We start from the raw sequence: 27250 nt of genomic DNA, 5'->3' as shown, positions 1-27250 counted from the left end.
TGTGTTATCAGTGTGTGGAAGATAAACGGTGGTGTGGTTGTCAGTGTGTGGGAGATAATGGTTGATGTGGTTGAAACTGTGTCAGTATGTGGGAGATAAAGTGTGGTGTGTTGTCGATGTGTGGGAGGTAATGGGTTGTGTGTAGTGAATGTGTGAGAGAAAAAGAGTGGTGTGGTTGTCAGTGTCTGGGAGATAGAGTGGTGTGGTTGTCAATGTGTTAAAGATAATGGGTGGTGTGGTTGTCATTGTGTTGGAGATAATGGGTGGTGTGGTTGTCATTGTGTTGGAGATAATGGGTGGTGTGGTTGTCAGTGTGTGGGAGATAAAGGGTGGTGTGGTTGTTAGTGTCTGGGAGATATATGGTTGTGTGGTTGTCAATGTGTTAAAGATAATGGGTGGTGTGGTTGTCAATGTGTTGGAGATAATGGGTGGTGTGGTTGTCAATGTGTTGGAGATAATGGGTGGTGTGGTTGTCATTGTGTTGGAGATAATGGGTGGTGTGGTTGTCAGTCTGTGGGAGATAATGGGTGGTGTGGTTGACAGTGTGTGGGAGATAATGGGTGGTGTGGTTGACAGTGTGTGGGAGATAATGGGTGGTGTGGTTGTGAGTGTGTGGGAGATAATAGGTTGTGTTGTTGACAGTGTGTTGGAGATAATGGGTTGTGTGGTTGACAGTGTGTGGGAGATAATGGGTGGTGTGGTTGTCAGTCTGTGGGAGATAATAGGTGGTGTGGTTGACAGTGTGTAGGAGATAATGGGTTGTGTGGTTGACAGTGTGTCACAGATAATGAGTAGTGTGGTTGACAGTCTGTGGGAGGTAATGGGTGGTGTGGTTGTCTGTTTGTGGGAGATAATGGTGGTATGTCGCAATATGTTGGAGATAATGGTGGTGTGGTTGACAGTGTGTGGGAGATAATGGGTGGTGTGGTTGACAGTGTGTGGGAGATGATGGGTGGTGTGGTTGTCAGTGTGTGGGAGATAATGGGTGGTGTGTTATCCATGTGTGGGAGATAAACAGTGGTGTGGTTGTCAGTGTGTGGGAGATAAAGGGTGGTGTGTTATCAGTGTGTGGGAGATAAACGGTGGTGTGGTTGTCAGTGTGTGGGAGATAATGGTTGATGTGGTTGAAACTGTGTCAGTATGTGGGAGATAAAGTGTGGTGTGTTGTCGATGTGTGGGAGGTAATGGGTTGTGTGTAGTGAATGTGTGAGAGAAAAAGAGTGGTGTGGTTGTCAGTGTCTGGGAGATAGAGTGGTGTGGTTGTCAATGTGTTAAAGATAATGGGTGGTGTGGTTGTCATTGTGTTGGAGATAATGGGTGGTGTGGTTGTCATTGTGTTGGAGATAATGGGTGGTGTGGTTGTCAGTGTGTGGGAGATAAAGGGTGGTGTGGTTGTTAGTGTCTGGGAGATATATGGTTGTGTGGTTGTCAATGTGTTAAAGATAATGGGTGGTGTGGTTGTCAATGTGTTGGAGATAATGGGTGGTGTGGTTGTCATTGTGTTGGAGATAATGGGTGGTGTGGTTGTCAGTGTGTGGGAGATGAAGGGTGGTGTGGTTGTTAGTGTCTGGGAGATATATGGTGGTGTGGTTGTCTGTGTGGAAGATATATGGTGGTGTGGTTGTCAGTGTGTGGGAGATATATGGTGGTGTGGTTGTCAGTGTGTGGGAGATACATAGTGGTGTGGTTGTCAGTGTGTGGGAGATATATGGTGGTGTGGTTGTCAGTGTGTGGGAGATACATGGTGGTGTGGTTGTCCGTGTGTGGGATATACATGGTGGTGTGGTTGTCAGTGTGTGGGAGATATATGGTGGTGTGGTTGTCAATGTGTGTGTGGGATATATGGTGGTGTGGTTGTCAGTGTGTGGGAGATATATGGTGGTGTGGTTGTCAGTGTGTGGGAGATATATGGTGGTGTGGTTGTCAGTGTGTGGGAGATATATGGTGGTGTGGTTGTCAATGTGTGGAAGATATATGGTGGTGTGGTCGTCAGTGTGTGGGAGAAAAATGGTGGTGTGGTTGTCAGTGTGTGGGGGATATATGGTGGTGTGGTTGTCAGTGTGTGGGAGATACATGGTGGTGTGGTTGTCAGTGTGTGGGAGATACATGGTGGTGTGGTTGTTTGTGTGTGGGAGATATATGGTGGTGTGGTTGTCAGTGTATGGGAAATAAAGGGTGGTGTGTTGTCGATGTGTTGGTGATAATGGGTGGTGTGGTTGTAAAGTGTGTCAGAGATAATGGTTGGTGTGGTTGTAAAGTGCATTGGGGATAATGGGTGCTGTGGTTGTCAGTGTGTGGAAGATAAAGGGTGGTGTGTTGTCAGTGTGTTGGAAATCATGGGTAGTGGTGTTGTAAACTGTGTTGGAGATAATGGGTGTTATGTTATCAATGTGTGGGAGATAAAGGGTGGTGTGTTGTCAGTGTGTGGGAGATAAATGCTGGTGTGTTGTCAATGTGTTGGAGATAATGTGTGGTGGTGTTGTAAAGTATGTTGGAGATAATGGGTGGTGTGTTGTCAGTGTGTAGGAGATAAAGGGTGGTGTGTTGTTAATGTGTGGAAGATGAACGGTAGTGTGGTTGTAAAGTGTGTGGAATATAAAGGGTGGTGTGTTGTCAGTGTGTGGGAGATAAAGGGTGGTGTGTTGTCAGTGTGTGGGAGATAAAGGGTGGTGTGTTGTCAGTGTGTGGGAGATAAAGGGTGGTGTGTTGTCAATGTGTGGAATATAAAGCGTGGTGTGGTGTTAATGTGTGGAATATAAAGGGTGGTGTGTTGTCAGTGTGTGGGAGATAAAGGGTGGTGTGTTGTCGATGTGTGGGAGATAAAGAGTGGTGTGGTTGTAAAGTGTGTGGGAGATAATGGGTGGTGTATTGTCAATGTGTTGGAGATAATGGGTGGTGTGTTGTCACTGTGTCAGTGTGTGGGAGATAATGAGTGAGAGATAAAGGGTGGTGTGGTTGTCAATGTGTGGGAGATAATGGGTGGTGTGGTTGTCAGTGTGTAGGAGATAATGGGTGTTGTTGTTGCCAGGTTGACGTGTCTGCAGCTGGACGTGACCAACAGCAGAGACATTGAGGCAGCGGCCGTTCTCATCCAGCAGGCTGTTGGCGAAGAGGGTCAGTGACACTCATTGTGTGTCTTCCACACCTGTCCCTATTACCTGTCTGGTAGTCTGTGTGTAATTAACACCTGTCCCTGTTACCTGCCTGTCAGTCGCTGTATGTCTTCCACACATGTCCCTGTTACCTGTCTGTCAGTCACTGTGTGTCCTCCACACCTGTCTCTGTTACCTGTCTGTCAGTCACTGTGTGTCCTCCATACCTGTTACCTGTCTGTCAGTCACTGTGTGTCCTCCATACCTGTTACCTGTCTGTCAGTCACTGTGTGTCCTCCATACCTGTTACCTGTCTGTCAGTCACTGTGTGTCCTCCACACCTGTCTCTGTTACCTGTCTGTCAGTCACTGTGTGTCCTCCATACCTGTTACCTGTCTGTCAGTCACTGTGTGTCCTCCACACCTGTCTCTGTTACCTGTCTGTCAGTCACTGTGTGTCCTCCATACCTGTTACCTGTCTGTCAGTCACTGTGTGTCCTCCACACCTGTCTCTGTTACCTGTCTGTCAGTCACTGTGTGTCCTCCATACCTGTTACCTGTCTGTCAGTCACTGTGTGTCCTCCATACCTGTTACCTGTCTGTCAGTCACTGTGTGTCCTCAACACCTGTCCCCGTTACCTGTGTCAGTCACTGTGTGTCTTACCTGTCCCTGTTTCCTGTGTCAGTCACTGTGTGTCCTCCAAACCTGTCCCTGTTACCTGCCTGTCAGTTGCTGTGTCCTCCAAACCTGTCCCTGTTACCTGTCTGTTAGTCACTGTGTGTCCTCAACACCTGTCCCTGTTACCTGTCTGTCAGTCACTGTGTGTCCTCCACACCTGTCCCTGTTACCTGTCTGTCAGTCACTGTATGTCCTCAACACCTGTCCCTGTTACCTGTCTCTCAGTCACTGTGTGTCCTCCACACCTGTACCTGTTACCTGCCTGTCAGTCACTGTGTGTCCTCCACACCTGTCCCTGTTACCTGTCTGTCAGTCACTGTATGTCCTCAACACCTGTCCCTGTTACCTGTCTCTCAGTCACTGTGTGTCCTCCACACCTGTACCTGTTACCTGCCTGTCAGTCACTGTGTGTCCTCCACACCTGTCCCTGTTACCTGTCTGTCAGTCACTGTGTGTCCTCCACACCTGTCCCTGTTACCTGCCTGTTAGTCACTGTGTGTCCTCCACACCTGTCCCTGTTACCTGTCTGTCAGTCACTGTGTGTCTTCCACACCTGTCCCTGTTACCTACCTGTCAGTCACTGTGTGTCCTTCACACATGTCCCTGTTACCTGTCTGTCAGTCACTGTGTGACTTTCACATATGTCCCTATTACCTGTCTGTCAGTCACTGTGTTTCCTCCACACCTGTCCCTGTTACCTGTCTGTCAGTCACTGTGTGTCCTCCACACCTGTCCCTGTTACCTGCCTGTCAGTCACTGTGTGTCCTCAACACTTGTCACTGTTACCGATCTGTCAGTCACAGTGTGACCTTAACACCTGTTCCTATTACCTATCTGTCAGTGATTGTGTGTGATTAACTCGCTTGCTGCCATTGTCCGCATATGCGGATGTCGTCGGAAAAAGCGTTCGATGCCAATGTCCGCATATGCGGATTTGGATTTTAAAAAGTCGTGCTGTTGGGGTGACGTGTTGGATACGAAACTCAAAAGCAGAACTGATTCTTAAGTTATCTCTGGCCAACTTTTCATTCACACACACTGTGTGTGCAGTGACATGTTTGTTAGCAGACGACAACGAAGCATACCCTCGGTCAGCTCTGCAAGTTGTTTGACAAGATGGCGTCACGTCGAAGTGTTCGACATGGTAGGAGAGGTCAAACGCAACACAGCGTTGAAGCTACTTTGGAAATGATCCAAACTGAAGGCTCCGATGTTGAAGGAGATAATGTTGGTTCGTCGGACAGTGATTTTGAACCATATCCCGATGAACTAGAAATAGATTCGGCCGCTGAAGAGGGTGTTTACAGTGGAGAGGAAAGCGAGTCCTGACCATGTGCCAGCTGACCGACAATGACAACGAAATCACTGAGGAAACGGATGACTTTGCTGGTGTTTTTACCAGTGATTGGACTGAAAATGGTGAGTGTGTATGTATTATATATATATATATATATATGTGTGTGTGTGTGTGTGTGTGAAAGAAAACAATGTCACATGCTCAGGTGTACAACTGTGTGTTTGTGTGTGTGTGATTGCATGCATATGTTTACTTATTTTCTGTTTTACTTGTTCATTTGTAGAACAAGGTGCTGTAGAAATGACAGTAATAGTACTAATACTGATGATACTGTCATTATTGTTTGTAATATTGTTAAAAAATTTTTTAAAGAATCTAAAGTGGTTTTCTTTGACTACATGTAAAAAAAACTTACCACATTATGCTTCCATTCACATAAATATTTAGAATAAACAAGGGAATAAGCAAACAAATAATTTAAACAACAATAAGAAGAAAGAGTCGGACCTGCATGATCATTTGTGTGTGTGTATGGTTGCAGGGCATGTTGCTGTGCTGAAGTGGCAGGACAAAACACCAGTTCATGTGCTGACAACAGTCATGCTGCCAACTACCATGGTCAGTGTGACAACACGACACCGTCCTGGAAGACAGAAGCCAGCTGCAGTACAAGACTACATCACCAACATGGCTGGAGTGGATATGAGTGACCAGTTACTGCAAGTGCAAGGTCTGTGAAGACCTGTTCAAGCACCACAACACACCAAAACACCAAACTGCCAACTGGTGTCCAAAATGTGGAGTTCCACTGTGTGTGAAGCTGTGCCCAGGACTCAACATCACCTGTCATGAGCTTTTTCACTCCAGACAAGACTATTGTCAGTGATAATACATCAGGTTTTTGTGTGCAGTGAACTCCCTTTTTTATGTAGAGACAATATTTTCTTTAGTGTGCGTGATTTTCAACTTTCTCCACCATCTGTTCATACTTCATTACATGTACTAGGTCTTCAGTTCCTCAAATAGTGTTAGGATGTGACGTGGAACATTTGTAAGCTGTTCAAGGACACTTGGTATACCTTTCCGATGGGTGCAAAAATGCTACAAAATACTCAAAATATGAATACCGTGATCAACAACAAGATGGTGAGTAAATAATTTTTTTTTTTGCACAAATATGGAACAACATTCACTGAATACACATACTAAATTTTAATTCTCTGGGTGTTTATTTGTTTTTTTTGAGAATTTTTTTCCCATCCTATACAAACCCTGGGTTTTCAGGGATTCGCAAGGGCAAAAACTCTTGGCATGGAGTGAGTTAACACCTGTCCTTGTTATCTGCCGGTCATTAGTGTCATCAGTCAGTGTGCATCTTGATGTGCTACTTGTGTATGTGTGTGTGTAACTCTGTATGTTTATTAAAATCAGTGTGTGTGTCTGTGTGTGTGTGTGTGCTTGCTAAAATCAGTCATGCTTATATTTTCATTTGTTTCCAATATTCTTCCATCAGAACAGTGATAATTATAGTTATCACAGGATGGAATACATGTTTTACTCTTTTTTTTTACTTTAACATTTCATGAGTATTTCATGAAAAAATCTGAGCACATCACTCCTCTTTTGCAACATCTCCACTGGCTCCCTGTTTCACACAGAATAAAGTACAAGATCAACACTCTATGTTATAAATTTATTCACAAATCTGCCCCTTCCTATCTGTGTGGCTGCCTTCACCTCTTCACTCCATCTCGCTCACTACAGTTGGCCTCGGATCCATTCTGTTTACGCATACCCAGATTCAAACACTTGACTGTTGGTCGCCGTTCTTTCTCTGCTTTGCAATTGGAATGAACTTCCTCTTTCGCTTCGTCAAGTCTCCACACTCAGCTCTTTCAAGTCTGGCCTTAAAACCCACCTCTTCCCAAAATAGCCTCCCTTCCCTGCCTCTTCCTTGTCTTCAGTTTCTCCAGTTTTAGAGTTATGCATGTGCGTGAATGACTGGTGCGAAAACTCTTTGATTAAGCTTTTGCCAGGTAGTATTTCTGTCTGGCCAGTCTTAATGCTTGGTGCAGCACTAAGATGCCATAGTCCATGCACCATCTCATCCCATCAGTGCCAGTCAAACAATTAACCCTTTCACTGCCAGGAAAATAAGATTTAAGTAAAATCTATTTGCCAGGGTTTTTTCACAAAAAAACGGGTATAAATTTTCAAAAAAATCTGTGCTCTTTGTTATCAGAGAAAGACCAATAAAAGTATATATTTTCTGAAAGGTAAATGAATAAAGAATACAAAACACATGATGTTTTCCCATTTTAATTTTTTTTAATATTTTTAGTAACATGCTGTTGTTTTGAAATCAGTGTTTTGTTTTTTTTATCACATTTTCAACTTGTTCATTACAAACATTAGTCAGGTAATTTGCACTAAAATGTCATATTTTCTGGACAAATGGATATCTGCACACACAAAATCATACTAGAACAACCACAATATTAAAAAAATGAAAAAGAAATAGATACACAATGCATTGTGACTTCTGCAAGTGATAATATGGATGTGAGGCCACGCCCCCTCAGTCTCCACCCCCCTCCTCTTCACCCTTCTCACACAGTCACTTTATCCAGTTCTCATCAGACCACATTGGCTGAGTGCCAAGAAAATCACTCACACTGTGTCCTGCTAAAAATTCGGTGACTTCTGTTGTCTGGTAGAGCTGAACAGCTGGCATCACTCACTGTTAGTCGTATCTTGTCCACTCTCTTGATTGCTCCCTTTTTTTCTATCAGATCGTCCTATAAATGTTCACCACTGCCTTCTTCGAATTTACGCTTCGATTCTTTCTGAGCATCAGCTAAAGAAAGCAATCTTGGTTGATTTAGCTCGCCACAATCGCATGTCTTGAGCACGGCATCAGTCCGACATTTTGTTGAGCGAGCAAGGAGAGGAGCCAGGCAAAAACTGCGGCCAGTAACCCAACCAAAACGTTCAAATAAAGGACTGCCTTATGACGTAGATGGTGTTTCTAGCTATGAATAGAATCTAGAAAGATTCCCCCAGCTAAAGCTACCAGCATTTTTGTCAACGAACTGAATGCAAATGCAGGGAAAAGTCAGAATATTTCGATGACGAGTTATCTCATCATTGTGGCAGCGAAGCATACATGCTTTCCATGACGAGTTATCTCATCATTTAGGCAGCCTAGGGGTTAAAAAACCAAAGGATCCAATACTGTTTATGAATTGCTGTCAAAGGTAAGTCTTTTGACCCCCCTGTGTGGATACCTATGGCTTTTTCTTAGTATTATAAATACAGTATCGCCACCTTGAGGATATCTGAGCAAGATATTTCCTCTTTCTCTATCACTCTCTTTGTGTCTGGGTTTTCCCTTTTCTTTCTGTCGTCTCTTCCTTTCATATTATCTATTCACCAATATTTTTTTCCAGAGAGCCTTACATATTTTTTGGTCTTTTTCTAGATTTGAAAATTGCGAACTCTTTCTATGCCCCTTTGTATGTGTGTGTGTTGCACACCCTGGATGTGTGAGATGCCCAGTGGTAATTTTCAGTTTATGTATGACTGCTATTACATTTTATTTAATTTGTTTGTTACATATGATTGTATTTGTGTTCAGATTAGTTGTTTGTTTTTTTAATCCACTGATGAAAAATTAAATGATCAGTGTCAGAGGCTTGTCCTAGGTTTGTGTGCATGAATGTAACTGAACTTTTGCCTGATTTTCTTTCCCAGGGTTTTTTGTTTTTGTTTTGTTTGCTGGTTTTATCAGGTTCAAGGGTGTGGATTTTTAGTTTTTAAGCCCTGATAGGCTCTGAGTGGTCAGCTGGGCCATGAGCAACATAAGATAGAGCAACCTGTAGCCTGTAGTCAGCCTCAATGACCCAATTTGTCACATAGCATGCATTAAGGTGACTGTTTGATAATCTCATTTCTCCTGTGGCCCTGACCTCCAGTCAAGGCAAGAGTTTTTTCAGAGTGCAGACAGTATAGCTCACCGTCTGTGTCAGTGTGTCAGTGCTTTCTGTGGAAGAGGATCAAAATGATAGACTTGCTGTTTTGCTTTGTTCTGTTTCCTGACCTTGCATAAGGTCAGAGTCTACTTTCGATAATTTATTCATTGGCCTAAGTGAGATGAAAACTGGGGCTTGTTTCTTTGTTTGTTTGTTTTTTCAGTTGTCCGCATACTCTTGGACACACATGCACCTGTGCACACACATACATATGTATGATAATGCATACACTCATACATGCACATTTAATCACTCTCTTTGTCTCTGTCTCACTCTTTCTCTAATGTAATGCACACACACTTTCATGCACACACTCAAATGTGCAATCACTCATATCTCATTCACATGCCCTTACAAGCTCAAAACATACCCTTTACTTTTCCATTTAAAAGGTCTTCAGTAAGAACAGAATGCTAAAATGTGTTTTCTCCTTTTGTCTGATCCTCCCCTCCCCTGGCTCTGCCCTGTTTCACACAATAGACATAGGTAATGATGGTAGAGACATCAGCCCCATGTATCATCCTGTGTTGACAGGCAAGATGGCAGTGTGGTTAGAGCACTGGATTTCTAATCCTAGGCTCCTGGGTTTCAGTCCTGTGTCTGGTGGGTGAAGGTGGGGGATTTTTCTGATCTCTCAGATCAACATATGTGCAGACCTGGTAGTGCCTAAACACCCTTTGTGCATATTCACTAGCAGGACTTCAAAAACACATGAAGATCCCATAATACATGTCGGGATTTGGTGGATTATGGAAATAGGAACGTACCCAGCATGCACACCTCCAAAAAACAGTTTATCTACCTAAGTAGTGGAGGGACAGCAGTTGTACACATAAAATCCTATCTGTAGAATCTGTACAAGGAAATATGTGAATTGTGGCCCATGAGCAAGAAGCAGAAGTCTATGTTGACCTTTCCTCCTGTGCTTCAAGAAGCACTGTGGCAGAATCAAGGTTTGAACTTGATCCAGTATAAACCAGTCATCAGGGTTCGAGGCCATCTTTCAACGTTTGTTGGGAAAGGCACTTTACACCGATTTTCCTCACTCCACCCACGTGTGAATGGGTACCTGATTTCGGTTGGGGAAGTTTAAAATGATGCAAGGAGAGGATTGGACCTTGCCTTCCTATGATACGCCCTCAACACATGGATATATATGAATTCACTGCCCCTATGGCCATGAAAGATGATGGGACCTTTAAGCATGTTTTGAAGTTGTGCTGGTGGTGGTGCAGGGCTCTGGGGGTTGGTGAACAATGCTGGGGTGTGGTACTTCACGGAGCTGGAGATGACCTCAGAGAAGATCCTGCGGCGGGTGATGGAGGTGAACCTGTTTGGCGCTGTCAACGTCACCAAGTCGGTGCTGCCCCTCATCCGCAAGTCCAAGGGCAGGATCATCAACATCACCAGTCTGCTGGGTAAGGGCATGGGGTGGGGGAGGGGGGGGGGAGATTAACTGGCCTGATTGCCGTAAAAGGCTGTGGGACCTTTAACCTTAACTTTAACATGCTTTTATATGAGGTGTCAGTGTCTACACGTGTGGATACAAGTCTTTCCTGATGGATATATTCCAGGCTGGTCAGAGCTATCATCTGTTTGGGGTAATTGGGGATGTGGAACTTTGTGTATATATGTGGGGGTCTTTTTTCTTTCTTTTTGTGGCTTTATTGTTTGTTGTAGGATTTTGTTCAAAGAATGAACCAATTTCCTTGCCTCAGGTTCTTGAGACCACTGCTTAGTTTGGAGAAATCTAAAAATAATTTTTTTAGACATTGCTCCACTATCAGTCATCTTATCAGTTGCTTTTACAAAGATCAAAATATAAATGCTGCAGGATTTAGATTTGAAGTTGGTCATCAGTCATTGATGCATACCAGTGGCTGGCAGTCAGTTGATTTTTTTAAATATTTTTCAGCAAGTCAGGCACTCAGACCAAAAGACTTTTTGTAGGTGTCTCTCAGTTTCATGCATCCCTGACTGTAGTTTCAAACTAAAAATGAAATAAATTCATTACTGGTGTACTGGTGTTCCTTTTCAGATTGATGTCAAGCAGACAAACATTGCAAACGAACAACTTGAAAATATGCAAGTCATCATCGGTTACATGTTGTGGTCTGCCTTGGACCACAGAGCCAGTGTGTGTGTGTGTGTGTGTGGGGGGGGGGGGTGCATTTGTGTGTGTGTGCATGCATAAGGGCATGCACACACACAGAGAAAAATAAGACAGAGAGCTGATATTCAGCTCAGAGTGTGTGTCAGCGCTCATCTACTCAGGATTACAATATCTTGAACACAGGCACATTCTCCCTTCAAATCAAGGTGGTTACAGAACAGGCAAGTCCACATGGGAAAATGCAGCTGCTTTTGCATATGAGGTGTATGAAGGATTTCAAAGGAAAGAAGAAACACTAGCAGTAGCAATCGACCTTGAAGATGCCTACAATAAAGTCCAGTTTGCACACCTCATGGAGCTGCTACTAAGTTATGGAGTAAAATTGACACTGACAAGATGGATAGCAGCAGCGCTTCAGGAAAGAACCGTTGTCCTACGCCTTGGAGATTGGATGTCTGCACCTTCTAAACTATCCATGGGACTGCCACAAGGGTCTCCGCTCTCTCCTGTCCTCTACAATGTCTACACGAAGGGCCTTGCAGACTTAAACAACAATGGAATAGCTCGGGTGCTTACTCTTGCGGATGATGGCCTGGTCTTCAAAACTTCGAAAGATGCTCAGGAAAGAACCAAAGCCATCCAGAAACAACTAAACAATATTGCTCAATGGTGCAAAGACACAGGATCTTCCATCAATCCAGCGAAAGCCCAAACGTTGCTGTGCACCCTCAACAACAGAACCGCAAGCAAATCATCACCTTCTGTGTCATTCGATGGGATTCAGATCGAGAAAACTGAATGCCTACGCTACCTAGGAATACACTTCGACAGGATGCTGACCTTCAGAAAACATACGGAAAATACTGTTCTCAAATGCAAAAAAGGCCTTTCAGTCTTAAAGGCAATGGCAACCAAAGGTATTGAACAACGCCACCTCTTCCTGCAATACCAATCACTCGTCCTCGGTGTGATCGACTACGGACTTGGGCTAACAACACCGTCTCAAAGCAACCTCTTAAAGTTAGAAAGAGTTGAAAATGAAGCTATGAGGCTGATCCTTTGAGCAACAAAAGACACGCCCACAGAAACCATGCGATACCTACTTGACCTTCCTTCAGTGCAGGCCAGAAACAAGTTAGAACAGGTCAAGACCTACTTCAAAGCATTAGAAAACCCTCAAAACCCACTGCATGACGCAGTCAAAGAACCAAAAGGCAGCCGTCTAGGACGAGGAAGATCATGGATGGGGCAAGCAGAAGACACAATCCAGCTAGTATGCCGACTACAAGACCTGAAAGAAACAAAAGAATGGGAGAAAAACCCCGAAAACCTCAACACAGCCATTTCACCCACTCTAGGAAGACATTGTCGGGAATGGCCAGAGGGCAAAACTGATGCGAAAGTGAAGCTACTCATAGAAGAAAACAGTAAAGAAGAGGACATCATCATATACACAGATGGCTCAGTCACCAAAGACCAATGCGGTTGGGGATTCACTGCGAAACAAAATGGAAAAACAGTTAGGGAAGAGAATGCTACCTACAAAGTTACAACCTCCAGCCTAACGATGGAAGTTGAAGCTGTGACACACGCCCTCCAGTGGCTATCATCCATCCATACGCCTGGAAACCAACATGCCATGATTCTAACCGACTCAATGAACCTCATACAGAAAATTGAAAACGGAATGGGAAGCCCAGAGTGGCATAAGGCAATGCGCAACTTTCAGATTAAAAAACTCACATGGTCATACTGCCCGGGACATGCAGGAGTTAAGGGAAATGAGCGAGCTGACAGACTTGCAGGTAATGCAACACCAACGAGCAGCCTACATCTAGGAAAATCGGAAATCCTCAGAAAGGTCAAAGAATATCAAAAAGAACAGGTACAAGGCCATCACACCATCGATCGCCTCAAAGAAATAAAAGCAGAGAGGGAGTGGCCGTAAGTCTAACATGAAAGGTAGAGCACGATGCTTTGCAAATCAAACAAATATCGGCATCATTTCCAAACCAACATTGCGCAAATTTCTTCAAAACGGAACAGAGTCTCTGTGGGCTTTTCCAAGTACAATAGACTGAGCAACACACTAGACGCCACTGTCTTGACATCAGAGATCTTTTCCCATCCCTCTTGCAGCCAATCAGTAGCTGCCTCTGTGTGTGTGTGTATGTGTGTGTTTGTGTGTATGTGTGGGTCTGTGTTTGTTTGTTTTTTGAGTGCGTTTGTGCATGCGTGAGAGTGTAAGTGTACACAAGTGTCAGGAGAGTTCTGTGCATGTGAATGTGTGTGTGTGTGTTGTGTGTGTGTGTGTGAGGGGGAGGTGGGGGTGCAGGGAGGAGGTGGGGTAGAGGATGAGGTATGTGAGTGTATGCATGCCTACACTGTGGGAGCAACAGGATATTGGAACGTATATATTATATATATATATCTTTGTTTATATGTGTGTGGGGTTGTGGGAGAGAGATATGGGCGTGTGTGTGTGTGCTTGTACAAGTAAGCGTTTGTGTGTGTGTGCCTGTGCGTGTTTGTGTGTGTGTGTGTGTGTGTGCCGTGGAAGCTGTGATACATAGACTAGAAATGAGTGTGTGGAGGAGGGGGTAGAGGAGGTGCAGGGTAATGTGGTGTGTGTGTGTGTGTGTGTGTTGGAGCTCATGTACGTTTATATGTATTTGACTGTGCTTTCATATCTGTGAAACTGCGTTTTTGGGGCATATCTGTTACGCATGTGTGGGTGTATGTGTGAATCTGTGTCTTCATGTTTTATATTTATTTGCTTATTTATCATCATTGTTGTCTTATTTATTTAATTATTTATTTATTTATTATTATTATTATTATTTTATCATTATTTTCATTACTACTACCTTTTTTTATATCATAATTATTATTTATTTATGTAAGCTTATCTATATATATATTTTTTTTTTTCTTCTCAAGGCCTGACTAAGCGCGTTGGGTTACGCTGCTGGTCAGGCATCTGCTTGGCAGATGTGGTGTAGCGTATATGGATTTGTCTGAACGCAGTGACGCCTTCTTGAGCTACTGAAACTGAAACTTACAAACTCAGTTCAAGTCACACACACACACACACACACACACACACACACACACACACACACACACACACACACACACACACATGCACAACTTGTTGTCACTTAGACACACACAAATACACAACCAAGAAGTGGCAAATCTCAGCAAAAAATCTACCGCCCAACTCAACTTCAGAAAACATCCTTGTTAGGTTCAACATCACAGGAAACATACAGGCTCTCAGAATGGTTTACCACAAACAGATTTCCACAGAACACTTAATGTCCACTCTGCTTTATCACAGTATCTTTTTCCCGACATCCTATCTGAAGGCACAGCATCCACATGGCTACTGCCCATTCATTTGCGCATGTGGATGATTGTGTATGTTGAACAGAACCCAGATGTTAAAATTGTTGACACAAGTTGCTAGAATGAACCATTAATACTGACAACCCAAACACAACAAATTTGTTCCACCTTTGCCTTGAGCATTCCCTCTTTCACCAGCACTGTGGATGATTCCACAGTGCACTATAGCCTACATGATTACAGAATCTTAATGCAAAAAATAAATAACTTTGAAAAAGAACGTGCATCGACTCCACTTTCAGCTCATCAACATTGTGGGTTGTTTTTTTTTAACCCACCTGCAACTTACTTTTCAGTTTTTTGTTGGTTTTGTTTCACTGGTTTTGACTGTTTACCAAATCCAGCTTATGGGAGTGGTGTGGAGGGAGTTTCTGTGAGGGATAGAAAATGCTATTGACTGGACCTGCGTAACTGTCCTTAAAAATTATGCAGGTGTCTGCCCTCATGTTGTTCACAACAGTCATGATTCAGTGTTGAAATGGCCTGTCCACATGTTGTCATGAATACAGCAGACATGTTTCAGTGTATATATGACCTGTCCACATATTGTCATGACTACAGCAGACATGTTTCAGTGTTGATATGACCTGTCATGTTGTCATGACTACAGCAGACATGTTTCAGTGTATATATGACCTGTCCACATGTTGTCATGAATACAACAGACATGTTTCAGTGTATATATGACCTGTCCACATATTGTCATGACTACAGACATGTTTCAGTGTTGATATGGCCTGTCATGTTGTCATGACTACAGCAGACATGTTTCAGTGTTGATTGGCCTGTCATGTTGTCATGACCACAACAGGCATGTTTCAGTGTTGATATGGCATGTCATGTTGTCATGACTACAGCAGACATGTTTCAGTGTTGATTGGCCTGTCATGTTGTCATGACCACAACAGGCATGTTTCAGTGTTGATATGGCCTGTCATGTTGTCATGACCACAACAGGCATGTTTCAGTGTTGATATGGCCTGTCATGTTGTCATGACCACAGCAGACATGTTTCAGTGTTGATATGGCCTGTCATGTTGTCGTGACCACAACAGGCATGTTTCAGTGTTGGTATGGCCTGTCATGTTGTCGTGTCCACAGCAGACATTTTTCAGTGTTGATATGGCCTGTCATGTTGTCATGACCACAGCAGACATTTTTCAGTGTTGATATGGCCTGTCATGTCCACAGCAGACATGTTTGAGTGTTGATAAGGCCTGTCATGTTGTCATGACCACAGCAGACATGTTTGAGTGTTGATATGGCCTTTCATGTTATCATGTCCACAGCAGACATGTTTGAGTGTTGATATGGCTGTCATGTTGTCATGACCACAACAGACATGTTTGAGTGTTGATATGGCCTGCCATGTTGTCATGACCACAGCAGACATGTTTCAGTGTTGATATGGCCTGTCATGTTGTCGTGTCCACAGCAGACATGTTTCAGTGTTGATATGGCCTGTCATGTTGTCATGTCCACAGCAGACATGTTTCAGTGTTGATATGGCCTGTCATGTTGTCGTGTCCACAACAGACATCTTTCAGTGTTGATATGGCCTGTCATGTTGTCGTGACCACAGCAGACATGTTTCAGTGTTGATATGGCCTGTCATGTTGTCGTGACCACAGCAGACATGTTTCAGTGTTGATATGGCCTGTCATGTTGTCATGACCACAGCAGACATGTTTCAGTGTTGATATGGCCTGTCATGTTGTCGTGACCACAGCAGACATGTTTCAGTGTTGATATGGCCTGTCATGTTGTCGTGACCACAGCAGACATGTTTCAGTGTTGATATGGCCTGTCATGTTGTCATGACCACAGCAGACATGTTTCAGTGTTGATATGGCCTGTCATGTTGTCGTGACCACAGCAGACATGTTTCAGTGTTGATATGGCCTGTCGACGGGCGCAATAGCCGAGTGGTTAAAGCGTTGGACTGTCAATCTGAGTGTCCCAGGTTCGAATCACGGTGACGGCGCCTGGTGGGTAAAGGGTGGAGATTTTTACGATCTCCCAGGTCAACATATGTGCAGATCTGCTAGTGCCTGAACCCCCTTCGTGTGTATATGCAAGCAGAAGATGAAATACGCACGTTAAAGATCCTGTAATCCATGTCAGTGTTCGGTGGGTTATGGAAACAAGAACATACCCAGCATGCACACCCCCGAAAATGAAGTATGGCTGCCTACATGGCGGGGTAAAAACGGTCATACACGTAAAAGCCCACTCGTGTGCATACGAGTGAACGCAGAAGAAGAAGAAGATATGGCCTGTCATGTTATCGTGTCCACAACAGACATATTTGAGTGTTGATATGGCCTGTCATGTTGTCTTGACCACAAGACATGTTTCAGTGTTGATATGGCCTTTCATGTTGTCATGACCACAGCAGACATGTTTGAGTGTTGATATGGCCTGTCCACATTTTGTCATGACCATAACAGGCATGTTTGAGTGTTGATATGGCCTGTCATGTTGTCATGACCACAGCAGACATGTTTCAGTGTTGGTATGGCCTGTCATGTTGTCATGACCACAGCAGACATGTTTCAGTGTTGATATGGCTTGTCATGTTGTCATAACCACAACAGACATCTTTCAGTGTTGATATGGCCTGTCATGTTGTCATGACCACAGCAGACATTTTTCGGTGTTGATATGGCCTGTCATGTTGTCATGACCACAGCAGACATTTTTCAGTGTTGATATGGTCTGTCCTGTTGTCATAACCACAGCAGACATGTTTCAGTGTTGATATGGCCTGTCATGTCGTGACCACAGGGCGATTGACCCTGGAGGGTGTGGGAGCCTACAGCATGTCGAAGCACGCACTGCTGGCCTACTCCAACACACTGAGGCAGGAGATGAGGAAGTGGGGCATCCATGTGGCCATCGTGGAGCCTGGCGCTTTCCGTACAGGTAAACTGCTGTCGTTCTGGCTTTACAGGGAGATAGCTCTTCCCACCACAACCCCACCTCCACCCTTGCGTTCTTTCAGATTTAAGTAGTTTTTATGTTTGTTTTTAAATCTGTGCTAGAAAAAAGTTGTTATGGAAATTCTGTACAAGATTTTGGGGAGGGGGGGAGAGGGTGTCTCTCTTCGTTTCTATCTCTTTTCTTTCCTTTACCTTTCTTTCACATTTTCTGCTGTCCCAGTCTGTTCATCAGTATTGGACAGCCAGGCACATTTGTTATTGGCAACAGAGTTGCCATCTCTCTGTAATTTATGACTTGGAAGTGTGAAATTATCCTTTGTTAAACTTGAATTTCAGTTTTGTCTTGATCATGGCAGTGTGAAAATGTTCCTTTGCGTGTTAAATTATTTTATGTTTTATTAGTTACTGTTTTCATTCATTCTTTATTTCAGGCAGCACAAATGAGCATCTTTTACGAAAGCGACAGACAGAGGTGTGGGAAACGCTGGACGCGGAAACCCAGGCGACATATGGTTCAGAGTACCTGGCCTCCATTTACAGCCACCTGATCACAGTGTCACAGAGCTTCCCCTCAGACTTGACCCCCGCTGTCCGCTGCATTCGCAGTGCCCTTCTGTCCATGCAGCCCCGCGCCTGCTACCCTACTGGGAAGGGGGAAGAACTGGTGATTTGTCTGCATCCTTTCTTGCCGGTATGGTTGGCTGATAGAATCATGGCATCATTTGGACTTTTACCCCGTCATCTCAAGCCATCTGCTCTCTTGTAATCACAGGTTGTTTGGATTTCATTTCATCGCCTATATTTATAGCATGTTAATGTGTGAATGTATCTTTTCTTTTCTTTTTGTTTTGATGTTATTTTTTTTAACATGGTCCAGTTCAGAATTGAATTAATCTCTGCAACAGTCTCACTGGGATCCATCTGTGTACTTTAAAAAAAAATTGATTTACTAATTTAGAGAGTCAGGAATCCTGATGCTATATTTTCTGATGGCCCAGCTGGTTACTACTTTGAGCTTACAATCTGCCTCTCTTACCTGCTCTCCTGCTGTTAGTCATTTTCAGCATTGCATTCCTTTGCTGCTTGTTAATTGTTGTTATTTGCGGTCTTTGAAATATGTGTATGTATATGAGTTTCATTTGAAATGATGAGTGGCATTTGAAATGGTATGTGTGACATCACTTGAAATGAAAAGTGTTGGATTGTCAGTTTCACTTTCTCAAGCCTTTGTTTTGTTTGTTTGTTATGGGGAGGATTTGGAAGGGAGGGGCTGCCTTTTATTGGGAACTAGGTGGAGAGATTTTGTGTGTGTGTGTGTTTTTCGCTTTTTTTTTTTTTTTTTTTTTTTTTAGATTGAGAAAGAATTGTACCTGTGTCTGCTGATGCCTTAGCTCTCAAGAAAGAGCTGATGTTTATCACAGGAATAATAATAATGATAATGCACATTTATATAACGCAGAGAGGATACAGAGATGATTTATATCAGATTCACTTTTTTGTTGTAAAAGTGACCACAAATTCACAGACTTACACAGGTAAATGCTTGTGTGCCCATGTACCTGCAAGACTGGGCAGTCAGTTGAGTTGCTGTGTTTACACTTACGAGAACAGTAGAACACTTTGCCAGAAAGGAAAATATCCGACTCCATGCAGAAGATTTAGCTAGATAGGCATCCATAAGTATCCATATCAGTCAATGCATCAGTTTACAGCAGACTATGGAGTTTTGCTGTGGGGGATAAGGCATCGTGGGGTGTGGCTAAACAGGCCACTACTGGAGTGAAAATCCTCCCTAATGCCTCCAAGCCGATTGTTCTGAGGCTGCAGTTTCCCAGGTGTTCAGGGTGACGTTCAAGGCTTTCAGATTTCTTTTCCAGGAAAAAAAACAGACTGAAATTTGTGCTTGCATACATGTATGTGAGTGTGCTAACATGAGATAAAGAGAGAGAAGAAGCATTTGTGATTGCCTTTGTTTGTGTCTTGAGTCTCTGTACTGCACCTACAGTGAATTGGGAAAGTTGTCAAAGTGAAAATTTTTATGTTTGTTTGGGATTGTTTTTTGTCCTCCCTTTCAGAGACAATACGTGTCAGCATCCAGAAACTTTTTTGTTCAAGACAAAATGTAGGGGGTGGCGGGGGGTGAATATATGGTGTCATCCAGAGATGTTTTTAGAGATAATTTTTTGGTTTCAGTTTTTCTCCTTGTCCTGGTCTTGTCAACTGATTTCTGCCTGCTAGTCCAGCTGTTGACCTACCACAGCACAAAATATCTATCGGGTCATTTCTTAGGTGTTTTATGTTTGTACTGATGCAGTATTTTCTTCAAGATCAAAATAGTCATAGTCTTCATTCCACATTGCATTGTTGTTGGCATGTGTTTGCCTGGAACAAAGGTGTAGAGCTTGTCAAACTATTTTAGTATTATTTTATAGGCATATAATAGAAATATGAGAGCAATGTTTGGAGTGAAAAAAGAGAAAGTAGAAACTGACCGCAGTGTGAGGAGTATTTTGCTTTCTTTGCATTTCTGCTTTTGCATCAAATTTCATTTTTCACTGTCAGCTGCACTTCCACAGACCTGACAGCAAAGCATACAAACAAATTGTGAAATTGGATACCTCAACCCCCCCCCCCCCCCCTACCCCCCCCCGAAAAAATAATCGAAATTTTTATTAACAAATAAATGAAGTGTATTTGTGTGATATGTGTCCCCTATTTGGGATGCTGGGACTGAATGGGTAGAGACTTTACTGCACATTTACATTTGTAGAAATGTGCTTCAAAACCACTGGGTTTGTTCAAACAAACGAAATAAAATAGACACAAGTGAAACAGACAAAATAGAAATATCTATCTCCTTTTTTTTTGTAAAATGAAAAAATAAACAACTGGTTTCTGTTCATTCATATCAGTTCTCTTCTGGAAAATCAATAAAGCACAACAGAACCATCTGAAAACAACAGCAGACATAAACTTTTTTTGTTTTTATATCAGAGTGACTTGTAACAGGATCAGTTATGTGTTGGACTTGTGATCCAATGATCAGAATTTGAGGCCCCATTTCACCACAGTGTTGTGTCCTTTGAAAGGTAATTTACTCTTCATTTTACTCAATCCGCTCAGGTGTGATTGGGGACCTGGCTTTGGTTTGAGGAAGGTAACATCCAAAGGAAGGAATTTGGCCCTGCATTCCTGTGCTGAACCCTTCACACAGTGGATATGAATTCATAGCCCCTACAGCTGTAAAGATCTGTAACCTTAACCATAACCTTTTAACTTGTGCACATCCATGTGGCAGGCTCACACTTAAGTACACAGGAAATACATGTTTTCAGTCACTGGTTATGGTACTTATGTTTCGCCTTTGTGTCTTACTTGTGGGGTGGGGGGATGTTTGGCTTTCTTTGCTTTTCCTTGCGTATGTGTGTATGCATTTCATTCTCCAACATATTGTTTTCTTGTACAGGTGGACAAATTCTTGTTGATAATCATTAACATATCTGGAATGAGAAAGTTTGTGAATGAAAAGAATGGCTCGATGAGTTTAGCCACTCTGTATTTTTTGTCAGTCAAGGACTTGTACATGGCAAGAGTGGCTATTATTTTGATTGTATCACATACAGAGGTGTTATTTGTGTGTGCATGTGCGTGTTAAGTGCTATGCATGTATTGGTTCTGAGTTTAGATAATCAGTGTGGTGTCTTTTTTGTGTTCTATACTCTGTGTGTTGTGGTTCAGAGTTTAGAGAACAACAGGGTTTGTGTACTATTCTCCAGTATTGCCTTATTTCAACCTGCAGTGTTGCTGTGTACATGTCTCCGGCTGTGTCTTGATGTGTATATTGTGTATAGCTGCTAGTGGTTTGTGCCTACAGCTTTGTGTTCTTGAGTGCAGATGTAGATGTTGTGAATACATCCATATACAGGGTTCACAAAAACTTAATGACCATTAGAAACTTAAACAGTCTTCTAGGGGGCATGGTGAAATGATGCTGAATTTTTGGCAGACATTTGTGAGTCACCCAATGTAATGAGCGCCATTCATAACCTGAAGTTTTTTCGTGCATGTGTGCATGTGCACTTCAGATTTTTACAGTGAAAAACCAAGGTTATTGTTTAGAAGCCACTGAATAACAGTGAATTTAGTGGAAACATTTATTTTTCAAACACATTTATCAAGCTGTTTTTGGTGCTTGCATGCCTTAAGTAGCTATCAGTGAATTCAGTGAGAGGCCAGTGGTAGACCTTGTGCTGCCTGCTTAATTTGAATAATCTCTTCTTTTTGTCTTCTTTTTTATAATTTCATTTTTTATAAATCTAATAATGAAATACCTGCTTTCATGATGTGGCGCTTAACTTTGTATGATGTTTTCAGTGTTTGTATAATGTTTAGATATCTCTCTCTGTATATATATGCATTTCCAGTATTGTCTCAATACATTTGTGATATTGTGTACTGATCCACATGCATGTTTCCAGTGTTGTTATTATACTTAGATATCTTTGTTGTTGCTTACATATGTGTGTCCAGCATTGTCTCAAAGGTATTGGTGGTGTTGTGTACAGGACGTCAGTTTCCTCTTGCTGTATTTAGAAATAAGAAAATCACTGTTGTATCCACATCATCAGCTTTGTGTTTCAATGTCAGTCATATCTGTCAAAGAATAGAAATAGCTTGTCTAGTGTAAATGTGGTGATCATTGTTCTGAAGGGTTCCGACATTGCCACAAGTTGATGAGTCAGTCATTCGTGGTTGTCTTTTGATAACCAAGGATGATGATTCGTTGTGCCCTCATCAGTTGACACACATGTAGCTTTGTAGCCCAAAGTCTGAAGCACCCATGTGGCTGCAGGTGAGGCATGGAACCAGCAGGCAGGGCAGTGGCAGATGCAGCTGTCACTGATGTCGAGCATCTGCAAAGTGCTGGCGGTGTTCTCCCTCAAATGTCCTCACTGCAGTTACTTCTGTCTGCAGCAGCAGTTTGAAGCTTCCAAGGCTGGAGGTTTGGCCACTTGAGGTCAGCCTTGAGGTTATCTTTGTCCCTCGTTGGGCGTCCCTGATAGTGATTGCCATGCACCAGCTCCCCATACAAGTGCCGTCAGGGAATTCTGGACCCGTCCATGCAGATGACATCACATGGCCGGACCATTAAAGCTGGGCCTGAAGGATAATGATAATAGTCTGTATACAAGGGTGAGCTGTGTGGTGAATGTGGCACAAAACTATCTTTCCTCGCATTACATAAGAATAAGAATAACTTTATTATCTCCAACTGGAGAAATTTGGTCAGATGCATTATCACAACATAGACAAGTAAACAACATGGGGACCATAACTGTAAAAGTCAGCAACAGCTTTTACGAATATTACGAAGACACAAATGTAAAAAAAAAAATATATATATATATATATATATATCACATACACCGTTTCATACATACATCCACACACTGCAGGTAATAACTGGTATTCTTAATGTAAAAACAAAAAGAATTAAGAAACATTATTTTGAATATAATTATAAGCATAGCCTACTATATTGCACATTGATTATAATAGATAAGAATAAAGATAAATTGCAGAAAACCACAACCAGATCATCAGCACACACCCACACCCACCCACCCCACCCCCACCCCTCACACGCGGTTTACTTGATTAAACAAGAGTAATAAGCATATGTTCTCAAATAAAAGCGTTTTACATATTTGCTTTTAAAACATTGCAATTAATTATTACATCGTAATTATTAACAGAAATATATTTAGAATATGGACGTTAGCATTAGACATATTCCATTGTACATTCATCCTGCATACTGCACATAATTCATCTTGCATATTGCACATTCAAAATAACCAATTGTCACGTTTTTAAGCTCAGTAAACACACACACACACACACACAACTAGAACAAGGTACAACCTATCATGCACGGACTTTCACACGTCTCACATGAGAGTGCGCGCACGCGCGCGCGCGCACACACACACAGTTCTCAAGAATTTAAAAGGTGGATTGAACGTGGAATAAAAGTCTTCAGAGCTCTGGATTTCAACTTAAAAGTTCTGTAGCGTCGTCCTGATGGCAATAGCTCATAATACTTTGCTAAGATATGGGTGTCGTCAGTTGCTATCTGCCTGCTTTTTTTAACCACTCGACTTTCATACAGCTCTTGCATACAAGCTTGTTTCACTCCCACAGTTTTACTGCATACACTCATGACATCGTTCAAAACACGCTTACTCCTCACTCCCAAACTTCCATACCAGCACATAAATGAAACTGTGAGCAGACTCGATACAACATCAATAATAACTCTGAAGAATAGTTGAATTTATACCAACATTTCTAAGCTTCTGTAAACAAAAAATTCTAGATTGACATTTCTTATGAATGGAATCAACATTTCTGTCAAAAGTCAGCTTATTGTCTAAGATGGTCCCTAAATATCTATATTCATTGACCCTCTCCACTGTTTGACCATCAATAACAAGGTTAGCTACAGGCAAGGGGTCTTTCTGAAAATCTATTAACATTTCTTTTGTTTTCAATACGTTCAGATCCAGATAGTTTTCCTCGCACCAAGAACAGAACTTTTTAATTTCACTGAAATAAATAGCATCAGAGTTGGTCAGATCTTCAATAGCTGAATCATCAAAATATTTTATGACAGGAGTTTCCTCCGTGCCTCTGCAGTCATTTGTGTACAGTGTAAATAGAACAGGGGACAGCACTGTACCTTGGGGTGCACCAGTAGAAGTAGAGTTTAGAGAAGAGTTGGCAGAATGAAAGCGGACGGACTGAGTCCTATTGAGAAGAAAACTTACTATTCAAAGAGTAAGCTTCGGATCAACATCCAAGCCTAGCAGTTTGAGGGCAAGGAGATGAGGTTGTATTGTGTTAAAAGCAGAAGAGAAGTCAACATGCTGTGAAGACCAAAGATCACACCAGTCTTGGAACTGAATGCTGCCAATTTATGCTGTGCACTTTCCCCTGCTGTTCTTTTTCTCTGTGTGCATGCATGGACTTCTTAGTTCTTCTTCTTCTTCTTCTTCATTCATGGGCTGCAACTCCCACATTCACTCGTATGCACATGAGTGGGCTTTTATGTGTATGACCGTTTTTACCCCGCCATGTAGGCAGCCATACTCCGTTTTCGGGGGTGTGCATCCTGGGTATGTTCTTGTTTCCATAACCCACCGAACGTTGACATGGATTACAGGATCTTTAACGTGCGTATTTGATCTTCTGCTTGCATATACACACGAAGGGTGTTAGGCGCTAGCAGGTCTGCACATATGTTGACCTGGGAGATCGTAAAAATCTCCACCCTTTACCCACCAGGCGCCGTCACCGTGATTCGAACCCGGGACCCTCAGATTGACAGTCCAATGCTTTAACCACTCGGCTATTGCGCCCGTCAACAGGACTTCCCATTCATAGGAAATTTCCTAAAATATTAATATTTACTCCTTTTTTTTTTCTTTTCTTTTTTTCTTTTTTTTTTTTTGACTGTGCAGGCTGATGGCTAGCAGCATCAGTTAAAGAGTTAGGTATGTTCCTTTGTTTTAAAAAAACAAAAGTTTTTTGTTTATTTGAATTAAAAAAAAACATTTTATCTGGATTGAATAACCATCATTTTTGTCTGTTTTTAAAGACAAACATTACTGTTCAAGTATATTAGCCACTGCAGACTATTTGGATTTACCCCTGGGTGTTTTTTTTTTTTTTTTTTTTTTTTTCCAAGCATAGGAGTACATGTAAATGTATTTTTTCATTTAAAAAAAAAAAATCTTTTAAAAGTGCCTGTTGTTTCACAATGACTGCAGCATACATGGGTGAATCAAAAGAAGTCCTCAAGTATAGTATATTCCCTTGGCTAGCTTCTGTAAGCTTTACTGTGATTAGCCAATTTTGTCCAGTCTGAATATGCTGTTGTGACTGCTGGGTTGTCAACATTTTGACTGAGAGTTTTGAACTTTCAGCTCAGGTGAATCTCGAACCATGAGGATTTCACAGCATGTGATCATTGTTGAATTTAAGGACATTGGTAAAGGATGTCACTACAAATTTGACTTGGCCTGGCTGGATGAAACTACCAACAAACTGGACAGATGTTGGCAGTGCCTTGGGCTGCAGACAACACTTTTTCATCAGCTCCCAGATCCTACACACCCTCAGGTCATTGCCCCTTCCACATTTAGCTTTAGGCCATCAGTTCCTCTCACAGCCTTGTGAACAGTAGTACATATTAGATAGCATGTTTGTAAGCCCTTTTTTTGTTTTGAGTGAGGAGGGGGAGGGACAGGGCTGTTGATTGGATGTGATGTATATGTGTGTTTTGGCTTGTTGAACTGATGATGTGCACAATTGTACTGTATGACCCTGAATGTGGTTGTGGTTCAGAACCTCTGTGATTCTACTGATGGGGAGAGTTAAATGAAGGTTGCCATGAACAGTCATCTAGATTATTTCATGATACTGTGCTTGTGTGAATATTCTCTTCTTTTTCTGTGATATATTTATATCCAGCAATGTAATATTCTGAATTGTATGGCCTAAAAGCCTTAAAACTACTGTCCATATTTCCAACACTGTCAAATTTGTCAAATGATATTTTAGGGCTTGTCATTTGCTCTTGGTTTTTTCCCTCCCTAGCAGCATTACCATCTCTGCTCACAAATGATTCTGTTTTCCATGATGCACATTGCTTAATTTGATCTGTCCTAGGTTTCTGTGCGTGAATGTCACTGTGCTTCTAATTTTCTTTTACAGGCTTTTTTGGGGGGAGGAGGGGTGTTACAGGTTCTGTGGAACTGATGGTTACAGTTTTTCAGCTCTGATATGACCTGTCCACTTCAGCTGTGTCACTACTTGCATGGAAACAATCAGATTTAGGGCCCATCAGAGTAGGGGGTTAAGGAAGGTGTGAAGACCTGTGGCTGGAACCATTTGAAATGGGGATGTTGGAAATGGGGTAGGTACCCAAGGGCGGAGTTGTGGGTTGATAGGTACACGCTAGTGCTGAAACAAACTTGATTCCTCTCTGACCTAACATTCATACAGAGACTGGTTTCAGATTCATGTAATTCTTTTTTTTTTTTACAGGCACAGACAAGAGTTTAAATGATGAGAGTGTTGTTGAATGATTTTGTTAAGGTTCCCAATGCATGGTCATAGTGTGCATAGACTGGGGTTGATCACAGCCCTGATGAGGTCAGTAAACACATGGAGGGGCTCTTCAATTTCCACACCTGGAAATTCTGTGCTGGAAATTTCCTCTCTTCTGTCCCTCTCTTTGTTTCTAGCTTTTTCCCTTTTCTTTCTATCACCTCTTCCTTTCTTGTTTTCTACCTTACTGGGAGTGGTCCACGCACCATATTTTTCAAGAAAGAAAGGAATACTTTTTGCTTGCTTTCTGGACTTTAGGATAGGGCTTTCTTATAATGTCATATCTGTTTTGTGCCTAGGATATGTGAGTGCCTGTTGGCAATTTTTGGTTTTGTATACCTGTTATACATAATTTTGTGTGTTGTGTACAATTATACTTACAGTCAGATTGATTTGTTTTTAATCTTTGAAGAAAAGGTGACAGAATGTTGAATGTCAGAACTATGTCCTAGATTTATATGCATGAGTATGATTGCACTTGACTACTTTTCCTATCCAGGTGTTTTGTTTAT

General features: G+C 42.3%; 1 protein-coding gene across 1 annotated transcript in view; it reads left to right on the top strand.

Moving 5' to 3' along the window:
• LOC143286853 (retinol dehydrogenase 7-like) overlaps positions 1-23173 on the top strand; it is a 30662-nt gene extending 7489 nt beyond the window's left edge. The window contains exons 3-6 of the mRNA XM_076594691.1: positions 3029-3114; positions 10334-10516; positions 17410-17547; positions 17996-23173. Of these exons, the coding sequence (XP_076450806.1) occupies positions 3029-3114; positions 10334-10516; positions 17410-17547; positions 17996-18330 (742 nt within the window). The 3' untranslated portion in view covers positions 18331-23173. The remainder of the gene's footprint in view (positions 1-3028; positions 3115-10333; positions 10517-17409; positions 17548-17995) is intronic.
• Positions 23174-27250: the final 4077 nt, after the last annotated feature.

Source organism: Babylonia areolata, chromosome 10 (assembly GCF_041734735.1).
Source record: "Babylonia areolata isolate BAREFJ2019XMU chromosome 10, ASM4173473v1, whole genome shotgun sequence".
NCBI classification, from domain to species: domain Eukaryota; kingdom Metazoa; phylum Mollusca; class Gastropoda; order Neogastropoda; family Buccinidae; genus Babylonia; species Babylonia areolata.
This window is presented reverse-complemented; position numbering and strand designations above follow the sequence as displayed.